General features: G+C 42.2%; 1 protein-coding gene across 1 annotated transcript in view; it reads right to left on the bottom strand.

Moving 5' to 3' along the window:
• Positions 1 to 9837: 9837 nt before the first annotated feature.
• ANKH (ANKH inorganic pyrophosphate transport regulator) overlaps positions 9838 to 11651 on the bottom strand; it is a 103468-nt gene continuing 101654 nt past the window's right edge. The window contains exon 12 of the mRNA XM_075084256.1: positions 9838 to 10507. Coding sequence (XP_074940357.1) covers positions 10391 to 10507 — 117 coding nt within the window. The 3' untranslated portion in view covers positions 9838 to 10390. The remainder of the gene's footprint in view (positions 10508 to 11651) is intronic.

Raw genomic sequence — 11651 nt, 5'->3', positions numbered from 1 at the left:
TATGAGCAAAGCCCTACCACTGTACCTCTCCAACACCTTTTTAAAAACAGTTGCTGCTCAAGTGTTGCATCAGGAGAGACACTTTGGGCTGTGGTCCCATAGTCAGCCTTCTCGCTGGCTCTGGGTGACTCAGATTTGGGAGTACCCAAGGGACATGTTGTTCAAAATCAAACACTAAACATTTTTGGTTAAGGAATGTTTTCACAGCTTTGCAAGAACAACTTTGGTGGCTTGCCAGATGGATGAAGCATCTTCTCAGGACATTTTGAGTTTGCCCTGGCCTGGTGAGAATAATGCTCTCCTTTTAAGTACTAAGTGTCTATTTAACAGGAATGATAAAAGTTTTAGATTTGGTGTGGAAAAAGTATTCTGACCATGATATTTCCGTATCAGCAACACTTGGAGGCTTTGTAGAAATAAAGAGCTTGTCTTGCATTGTTTTATAGATACCCTTGGATTTCATTAACTTCAAGGTAAGACCTTGCAGTTGGAAGCGTCATGCTCGTAATTCAGAAATAATTTGCACATTGGATTTATTTCTCACTAGGAGGCATATTTTGCTTGTTCCAAATGAGACGAGCACTTTAGACCATGTCATATTATCAGAATTAATAAAGCAGAAGCAATCAGAATCACAAATCATATGCAAACTGTTAGAACTTTACTTAATTAGAATATGAAAGCTATTGGACAATATTGGAGCACAGATTCCCCCCCCCCCCCCCCAAAGAAAGCATAGGTCATTCTGTTTAACAATGCAAAAACAAACATCTCTGTTAAATACATAAACAACACTCAGTTTTAATGCAACATGTACTTTTATATTTTTGACCTTAGCAGTCATTTTAAAAATGTACAAGTTTTAACCTTCATTGGTTTCTTTAGAGTTTAAAGAAAACCTACATGTTTAAAGCAAAGCAAAATGTTCATTAAAAAACCAAACCAGTAGCTTTAGAGTGTGTACAAATTACAGAAAGCAACATTTATTTTGAGAGGAATCAACTGGAATTCTACAAGTATGACAAAATTATGCATGAGGTAACATTTCATTTAAAATATAGGATCCCTGTACTGTAGTCCCAAATGGTGCTCTGGCTGGACAGCTACAGTCCTTGCAAAATTGACTTGTTTAAATAGTTGAGGATGGTTATTAGGCACACTGCTTTGCATAAAGACAGCTTTATCCTGAAAGAAAGAATCTGAATCTGATACTGAAAGATATTCTGAAAGAAATGAGAAACAAGTGATACATCTCAGGTGAAATATACATTTGCCTAGTTCCCAGATTTACCTTCAAATTACATAAATAAACTGAAAAAAATGAGTGTTTTTTCTCTACAGAAAGGCGTTTAGATAATTGACCTCAATCCGAATGCAACTGCAGCATGCCGTAAAGTGCTACTGCTCTTGCCTCTTTCAGCCTTGTAGGCCCGCTGAGAACATGGAAAGATTTCTTGCAGAATACGCCATGGTCAGAGGGTCAGGTTGGGAAAAGACAAGGCCCCAGGCATCCTTTCCCCTCTTCCCTGAGCAAGAATCTTCAGACTTTGGGCTGCCCTTTTTTAGGATGCTACTTCCAGACACTAGTCCCCGCTCCCAATTTTGAAAATATTTCCATGAAACTAAAACCAAGTCAATTTTAGAGAACCCAAAGGCACAATTAAAATATGCAAATATGAATTCAGTATTTTTAGGCATCTCTGTGGCGCTGTTCCCTGTAGTATCCAAGCATTTTTCACCAGCATTAGTGAAACTTTATAGCACCTCTCTGAGATTGGAGAACCTGCTATCCTTGTAGTGTTACTCTACAAATGGTGCAGTCTGACCTCACATGGTGTGGTCAAAGCTGTTGTGAACCTCTGTGCAGAAACTGCACAGATTTTCTGCTGCAGAACTGCACAGAAACTGCATCTCCTTTGAGAGACTTCCTGGAGTTTACCTCTACTCTGTTTTCCTTCATGATGATTACTTGCTGTGAAGACAAAGTAGCCCTCATCTTCTGCTCTACCCTTTAGGTTTTGCTCAATCTTTGTAGTTTCTAGAGTGACCTTGTGGCTGGCCCTGCTCAGGTATGCAAAGATGAAGGGCGCAGGATGTGTGAAGCTTCTTTCTCCATTGCAAAAGGTGTGGCAAAGTTTGCTGTCTTTTGTGCTCCTAGCATTATAAAGTTTGCCTTTATCTAGTAACTAGTATCTAGTAATACTGCCTGATAACCTTTAAAGGCCAGTGAGCCTTTCACTAAGCCTTTCACTAAATATGATAAATGAAGGGATTACAGTTCTCTCCGCCCACCAGCACCGCCTTTGTAGGGTAGTGCAGTGTGGGGTGCTTGCAAAAGACACTTCAACTCATTCATTTGTGTCTGTCTTTCCACATACACACGCTCACTACTCCACTCTCACTTGCTCACATGTGCGCCTCCTCGGGCACTCCTAGTAGCTTTCTGCCCAGGATAGATGAAGCAATCATTTCTCAAAGCTTGGGAACACTGCTAGGCTGTGCTGCCCCAGCACAGTAAACAAGTTTCAGCCATTCTGCCACATGGACTCGAGTCCTTGGTCTCCTGTTTGGACTTCTGTGGCCTGTGCTCTGCCAGTGTTGCAGAACAAATAACACGAGCAGCGTAGGGGGCTCCAGCACTGCCTGCAATCCCAACTTCACCAACAATGGGCAACATCTATTTTTTTACTCCCCCTCTGAAGAGCCAGCTGTGGGGAGCATCGCTGCCACCAGCTCATGCCCGTCGGTGGAGTGACAAGCCATCAAACTGCATCTTTCTACAGAAGCTCTGTGCTTCCTGCCTCAAGCCACCCTCCCTCTCAGCAGATGAGCTCCGGGGTCCTCCAGCCGTGCCGGTGTCTCTTACCAGAAGCTCTCCAGAAGCTCCTGGCTTCAAGAGATACAGGTGGAGGCAGCAACACCAAAAGCTGATCTAACATAATGGAGCAGTGGGAGCAATGTTCTGAAAGATCAAAACCTGACATGAGCTAAGCTTGATTGCCTTTATGATGGTGCTAAGGGTTTCTGCCCAGTTTAAAAACACAGGTTGAATTCCGCATGTTGTGCGTTTTCTTTTTAAAAATAGACAAGATATTGCAGGTAGATTTTTATTAAACCTAAAGTAAGTGAAGTGCACTTTGAACTACATTATTTAAAAAGTGAATAGATTTCTTTTAAAAAGCTTGTTGATGGTAATAAGTAAGGGTGTGGCATCTCCAAAAATGCATATGCACCTTGAACTTTTTTTGAGGTTTTGCTTTTGCAATTTTGTGGTGCTTGCAAACTCTGTGGACAAAATCAGCTGATCTAAGTAACCAGTGAACTTATTGCCTGTAGCCTTCCAATTGTTTCATTATAGCTTAGGAGGGACTTTTTGTTTATCATAATAGGACACACAAGCAGAGTTACATTAGTGCTGCTTTGGAGAGCAAACTACAAAGTTGAGCAATGCATGTTAGTTCCAGGCTCTGCTGTTTTCTGCATGTGTACATATATTTTACTTTCCACCCAGCCAGTGTTCTTATTAAAAGTTAATGCAATTAAAAATTTTTTTTTCCAATTCTGCAATTTTTTCTTTGCTTTTCTGTTGTGTTTTTGCTGAATTATGGATAAAGCTGTTGTTCCAATTTTAAAATACATCCTTTCCTAAGAGGGGTTTTATATGTTCTTGTTTGTAGATAGGCCAAGCTGTTTTATTACATAAACGTATTTACATTGTATTACATTGATTACAAAGGGTAGTTATCAGAAAGAGTAGCTTTTTTTTAAAAATGCTGAATAATGCCCATGAGAGATAGGAGGAAGCAGGTAATAGCTGCAATTGCTTGGGGTTTCAGGCATTTTTTTGCTCAGAGAGTTAATTGGAAAAGTGCGGTACAGTACTCAAATATTTCATCTGCAGATACAATAGCTTATTTTTGCTTTGCCCTCCTTGTGGGCTCCCAGAGGGTGGGAGGGTACTTTACAGCTGGCTCTGCAATATGAAAGTTTTGTCATCAGCAAAATAATCTGTGCGGCTCAGATTTTTGCTCAGATATCTACACTGTAGAGCCCTAGTAGGCCCTGTCTCTCAACCCTGAACTGAAAGCCTAAAAAAGGCAAGCAGTCTCAAGTCCCTTAAGATGAAGGGACATCTCCAGGTTCCTGAAGGAATCAGAGAACGATTTAGGTCAGAAGGGGACAGCTGGCAGCCGTCTTATCTAGTGCAACTCCCCCGCCCCACCCCGCTTAAAGCAGGGCCACCTTAGACATTGGATCAGGCTGCTCATGTCCAGCTGAATTTTAAGCTTAGTGATTGTCTCTGTTAATCAGGCTCTCCAACTCATTAAGTTATACATCTAGTTGTGAAATATATGACGTCTTGTGTTTCCCAGTGCTGCCCTGGGGATGCAGCAAGTTTGGGCTGTGGTCTTATGGACCATTAGAAAGTCACAGTGTGGTTGGAGTTGAGTAATGAACTTGAATTAATTCCTTTAATTCTTGATTTTAAATAAAGACACCCCCCAATTCCTTCTACTTCTTGACTCTCCTTTTCAGCTTAGCAAATGAAAAGTAAAAAACAGTCTGTCAAAGAAGAGTTTTTTTGTAAGCTACTTTTTAATCACGGCATTACTTGACATTCAGTCAGCATGGCGATTACATTTTCCTTCTCAAAATGGCAACAGACAAAATAAGCCTAGCAGGAGCCTTCAGAAGTAAATAAGGAAACATCTGAAGACACTGAACTAGGAATGACAGAAAATAATGATGAGGTAAAACTAATGAATTGATTTGAGCAGTGACAGGCTTTGTAATATCAAGGAAAACTTTCCCCTCAGGGTTACAAAGACAAAAGAGCACCTAAAAATATACCACAAGTCTTCTGTTTTACTGACATAGAGTGGATATCTTGATTGTGAAATGCTGAGAATGAAGCTTGCTCTCTAATCATACAATTAACTTGCACAAGCTGCAGCCAAGATGCCCTTCTGTGTGAGTATGAGCTCCAAGCCGAGCTCTATCTCTCTGCCCCCATATTTTGTCTTTGGCCTTTTTGTTCAGAAGGTGCCAATTACTGAGAAGTCTGGCAATGGTTTTGCTGAGGAGTGCATCTATGCACTGACAACTGCACTTGGCTTTCTCTCCAAAGCAAATCTACGTGACCTGTCCAAACCCACATGGAGAGCCAGGGCTCTCCCGGCACCCCATGCCCTCCTGCTGTTCTACAGGGCTGCTGCAGGTCGGGACCACGCTTGGACCAAGTTTGCTGCTAAGCTGACAGTTCTGCCTCGTTCCATCATGCTGTCAGGCTGCAATTGAGTACAGCATGTTGCAGGACGCAGAATAAACTGAGAGCTCCTTTTACCACCAGTGCTCTGCCACAAACCCCCCGCAGCCTGCTCTGCACTGCACCCCCTGCTGCAGGAGCTTGCACCCTTTAAAAAAACCACAGTATTCTGCACTTGAATTCCAGTAAAAAAGCAAGCATGATTATTTTATGGTTAAGCTGGTATTTGGGAAATGCCAATTTGATACCAAAATTGTGATAATTTTGTCTAAGTACCGCTTACGTGATACTTCCCCAATGCAGTCCTGCCAGTTACTCAGTAACAGCAAGCTATGTAGTGCTTCCTCTTTGCATGTTATAAAACCTGCATGTTGGTTTATTTCTGCTTGCATAATCTTCTAAGATGTTTCATGCTCCTCCACTCAGAAGCCAAAATACTCAGAAGTGGTGTCGTACGGACACATTGCTCCTCACCCTTCAGTCCCTCCCTGAGGCAGCTGACAGGGAAATGGCAGCAGCCACAGCCCTGGTGTTTTCTGCCCTCCCATTCACTCACTCCCATGTCACGCTGTTGGCTTTACGATGGATATACAATACCCATACGCTTTTCAACATGTCCTCTTTCTCTCCCGTTCCAGCTTACTGATCTAAACCATGCTTTAGCTTACTGGTAAGTCTGCTGAAAGGGTGTTTTATTATCTCTTTTATGTAGCTTTAAAATGCAGGGTTTTTAAACAGCTTAGTCCTACATTAAGATCATGTTTAGACTTGAATGATTGTTCCAATGAACTGTATAAAGGCCATAATAAAAATGCCTGTGCAACACACTCTCATATACACACCCACATATATGTGCATGGCTTTCCAATACACTAATGGCTACTGCAGCTATGCTCAGGTAAGACCCAGCTGCGCTCAAATCCGTGCTGATCATGCCACAACCACAAAACCTCAGTGAGAGATGGAACTGACACTGCCGCCTCCCCATCCCCTGCACTGCCCTGCGTCTTGCCAAGGACGCTGGCGTCGGGGCCAGGATGCCGGAGCCACAGGACGTCCCATTCCCGTTGCCACCTTGCAGCCCGATGGAAAACTATGCCCAGTGACTGAGTGCCCAGGCCTGAAAGCATCCTTTCTCCCTTCTTTTTAAGCACGCGGCGCCATCCCACAAAAGAAGGCGCTCTCGCCTTCAAAAGGTTTCTGTTCACACATCGTGGCCTGCCCTGAATCAGCCGCATTCATCAGCTCGCCCTCTGTCTTGGTCTGCTCCCTCTCTGGCTGCAGATTCGGCGAAACACCGAGCAAGAGCCAGATATAAATCTCTCCCACTCAAAGGAAATATTTTGCAGCAAAATGAGTAGAAAACAAAAGACTTCTCTGTTACTCACCCAATCCTCTCACTCAGGGTAGTTCTATCTAACAAGCAGGCAACTGAGCGCTCCTGCCTGGAATGGCTGTGCGAGGGGGACGGGGAGCGGGGCTGCCCCACGCCTGGGAACCCGCTGCTGCGCCCAAATGCCCTCAAGCACTGGCTGGGAAATGCAGAGCCTTTTCCATCAAGTCCACTGCTTGGTAAACATGCTCAGGGCAGTGAGGGGAAAAAAAAAATCCCCGATGTTTCCTCTAAAGTCTGCAAAAGGAAAACTCAAGTTAACACAATTTTACATATGTATTAAAAGCCGAGGAACAATCATCCACAGCTTATCGGTGTTCGGCTCTTATTTCCCACTGTGTGAGCTCTTCTCCCACACTCTGAAATTTAAGATGTAGGATGTAAATGAATTTTGTTCCTCTTTTTATTGTAACTTGGATCGTATAATTCACTAATTCTCAAGGAAGTCTGGAAAGGCCAAACCTCCGTGTGAATTCACTGAGATGGCTGCACTGTGGCTCTCCGAAGCAGAAACCTGATGGGTTTCTCTTGGAAAACATTTATCAGAGAGATCGATAGCAATTTCATAAGCAGTAACATAAAAGAGACAGCTAAGCTATTTTACTGGAACTCAGACGAGTCCTTTGGGAAGGAAGAGACGGAGGACAGGGCATGCACCAGCACCTGCCTGATAGACACTGGACCCAGTAATGTTCTGACTGGGCCTTCAGCTGAGGAGGACGGCCGCCCTCTCCCAGCCTGTCGCCCGTCAGACCGGCTGCTGTGCCAGCCCAGCTGAACCTGCCACTGGCAGGGCGTTGGAGCAGTGAGGTTTCAGGCGGTGGCTGGAGCACCTGACAGCGCTACCCAGAAGCAGAGCCAGAGGCTGCCTGGGACGGGGCGCTCCGCGGGTGCGCCTGCCTCCCCACTGAGCAGCCAGCCGGCCCACGCAGCGACTACCCCGGCCCGCGCCACGGCTGGTTTGGACTCGCTCGCTGCAGGAACGGCAGCGCGTTTTGTTAATCCCGCAGCGTAACGTAAAGAAATATGCAACCCGCAGGAAGCGGAAGGGATGCAGTGCATGCGTCCTTACGTCACTGCTCGAGTTCTTGCCCAAATCCCACCACTCCTGCGCTCATCTGGTATCTTGCGAAGTAAGGGACTATTAAGTATTACCCACCAATTGAAAAGGTTATTACCTTGAAACCTACATTGGTAACGCTCGAAATTCTTCAAAAATACTGCTGCTTCAATTTTAGTCACGTACCAAAAGAAATATTACACAAAAATATTTTCTTGTTTTCTCTACAGTTCCTGAAAAGCCTTATCTTGTGGGCTTGGACACAAACATACTGGAGAAACCAAAACTACATGAATAGAGAAGACCTCAAATGGCCACCGTGACCTGTAACAGTCTATATACACATGACTGTTTGAGAGCCTGTATTCATGGATGTGTACAGTTGACATACGGCACAAAGTTCATTTGTCTGAGGTTTGTGGGTTTTTTAAAATCTTTTTAAACTATTGTCAGAAACAAGGAGAACAACCTTGTGGCGGCACAGAAAATGTGTGGTTACTGCATTTGGTCTTACCGTCCCAGTGCCACTGCTCATTAATCATGAACTGATTTTGCAAATCTGTCATTCAACACAATAATTTCTATGATTTTTTCGTATTGCATTTGTACATGTAACAAATTGGTACAAATGTTTACCATAAAATGTAAAGTTCATTGATACAATGCCTTTCATGATGGCCATAACTGGTTGCTAGCCAACTCTGTAGTTTTTTAGAGACATTTTTAGCTGAACTTGGAAAAATAGGAAATGTATTGTAGCTTAAAATAAATGTACATAATATACAATATATATATTTATACACGTGTATGTCTACATACACATATATTGATATAACATTTAAAGTAATGTTTAGTTTTGATCAGTTCTCTGAGTGCTGGGACTACCTGGCAAATAAATCTAGAAACGGAATTTGTCCACCATTAAATAATCATTTCCACAACTTAGAAAAATATACTTTTACTAAATAAGGTTTAAATTAACTGATTTATGGATATAGCATGGAGGATAACATTTTCCAGACTCTGGCATGATTAAATGTGAAAGAATCCAAGCTACTACAAACCGGTAACAAATGCTGCCCCGCAGCCAAGCACAGAAGAGCACAAAAATACACGCTACTGCTGCAGCCATCCTTGGTGGCTCCCAAACCCTCTCTGGTTCAGTCACCTCTTATATAGGCTTTATTTCCATCTGATACAAGTCACCCATCCAACCTCACGCCCTGTTATTTAAGGTCCACTTCACCCACAACCACACAGTGCCTGCCACCTTCTCCAAGTACAGCACTGGCTGACGGTCGTGAGCAGCTCCCCACTGCCACGCAACTCTTGCCTTGAGCACTAACATATGATCAAAGTCCCTAATTAATGACTTGGAGGATCATCAGTACTTGAGCTTCACTGTATGGATTTTATCTACTGCATAGGTAAATATACTATAGTAAAACATACGTGTGTGTGTATATATATATATATAAAAAAGTATATATACATATACGCACGTGTGTGTGAGTATGTGTACATCTCGATATAAAAAATTTCATGGAGCTCTGTGTAGTAATGCAATATACCATGGTATCCTGCATACACTTTCTGATTTTTTTTTTTAATATATAGGCACCAGAAATAAGTATATAGAGCAAATCAACCTTTAAAAATTAAAGTTAAATCAGTGGACAAGAACTTTGGTAAAGCTTGTCAATATTTATTTTTTTTTAAATTCAGATACAGTCAAGGCCTATCAGTTGCTGTCACCCTCTTCACAAGAGGAAAGTGCATGTGGGTTTTTTTTTTTCTAAAGAAAATTGTACGTAAGGTGGGGCTTAACAACTCAAGAAAATTCTGAATGAAACGCTTACATTTTTCAAAAGTTTACTATCTTTCTGACGGAATGAAAGCTAAATAGAGTTCTTGTCCTGTCTGTGTTTTATTTATCGTCTGCATATATAAATATATATATATATGTATGTCTCTCTTTATGTACCTGTGTGTATCCACACACTTTTAACAGGAGAGAGGAACCTGGTTTTCTCCACTTTGTATGTGGAGGCTTACACGTTCCTCCCGGTTTTGTACCCGGTGCAGTACAAGCTCTAGTGATGAGGCCAAACAAAAAGATATAGTTCACCATAGTATATTAGTTTATGTAGCAAAGTAATTTTCAAGCAAGTAAAATAAAGCTCTGTATTCCAAACTTCTTTTCCTTAACATTTCTCATAAAGAAAAGGAAGGAAAAGGGAAGAGGGGAGGGAGTAGGGTTATGGCAGTAGCATTGAGCCAGTGGCGCGTGTGCGTGTGCGAGCGTGCAAGGGCATGCGCGCACACACACACATGCAGAGAAAGCAGGGCTTTGGTTGACAAATATGGATTGTCCAGAGAAGGTGGATACATAAGTAAGGAAGACTCTACAGTGATGCAATTGTATCTTTCATGTTTGCATGGAGTGAGAAAACAAATTCAATTGAAGGAAAAAAAAAAAAGCAAAGACCTCTTTTTAGGTCCCTCATCAGTGAGAGCATACTCAGTATGCTAGAGAATTTATCTGAAACCTTTTAAATCAAGGCCTCTTTATTACAAAAATAAAAATGAACAAACAAAAAAGTATGAGAGACGACAAGATGCTGAAGTGTCACTCCAATCGTCCCTGCAGAGAACAATTGCATCCCATTTATTATTCATTCTCTTCTCTCATCTCTACGATGTCTGTCATCTCCTCTGTGTGAGGCATGTTGGTCATTGCAGAGTCTTCACCTTCTGTAGCTGCTTCATTCTCATTCCGCTTCTTCTTCTAGATTGAAACAAGCATTTGGAAACCTATCAGTAATTTTGCATGAACGGAGTCCTACAAGCTTTGGGCACTGGGAAGGTGAGAATAATTTATTTTTTTAGTATGTTATTAAGAACTAGAATATTTGTGCCACATTCATGGCTTGTCTCTAGTCAGTTTGTCTTAACTTAGAAGGTTTCCATAACCTTCCTGGGGCTCAGCTTTCCCCTTTCTAACACAAATGCAATAAAAAAGGCGTTCCTTACGCTAAGCAACATCCAAAACAGGCTTCAGCATGACTGGAGGGAAAAGAGCATCTGGAATCTTTTACACTACAGACTTTTTATAAAAAAAAAAGAAAAGCAAACAAAATATGAAAGAAGATAAGCTGCTCTAGGGAGGGAGGACAGAGGTGGCAACATAATTTCTCGAATGTCAAACTTTAGGAATTTTACAAGATGCGAGCATTCTGGCTTTTCTTGGTATTGCTGACCCACTGTGAGCCTCCACCCCATCAAGGCCAAGTAATATTAGAATATTTCTGGCTAGCAGGAGCAGGAGGGCATTCAGGAGTCCTATGATTCATCCAGGATGTCCTGGATTAGTAAAGCTAAGAAGCATTCAGCCCCACTACAAAACAAGTTGAAGCATCTGTTCCTTATTATCTGTTTCTCAGCAGGCTGACTAGTTTTACAGAAAACATTTGTACAGCTGACAAAAAATCCCCCACAGGTATTATTGATTCAGCTGAGCTGGGCATATCAGAGTTTCAAAATTGTAGAGGTGTCTACGCAACACTTGATTTGCAGCTCTCAAACGCCACCAAACAAGTTGGTGTATACAGCTACCGGTTGGCTCTGCTACTGTCACGTTGACTGTTGAGCCAATGTAGTCAGCTACATACTAATTCTGGTAAGGAAATAAATTAGGTTGGCACAGTTATTACTACTACCTACACTCATCACTGCAAAAAATTAAGCACCATGTTCCTGGCCAGAAACACTCTACGAGCTATTCCTGTAACAACTAAGTGATGAGATTAGTCCAAACAGATATATGTTCTGAAACCACAGGCCAAGAACAGCCATTTCAGTGTCTACAGGCTTTCCTTTTTGGTACTCAAGAAAAACATGACAGACTAATCATGACAGAGGTCAAGGTCTGT

The sequence above is a fragment of the Phalacrocorax aristotelis genome, chromosome 2 (genome assembly GCF_949628215.1).
Source record: "Phalacrocorax aristotelis chromosome 2, bGulAri2.1, whole genome shotgun sequence".
NCBI classification, from domain to species: domain Eukaryota; kingdom Metazoa; phylum Chordata; class Aves; order Suliformes; family Phalacrocoracidae; genus Phalacrocorax; species Phalacrocorax aristotelis.
The sequence above is the reverse complement of the archived record's forward strand: the minus strand, read 5'-3'. Positions and strand labels throughout refer to the sequence as shown.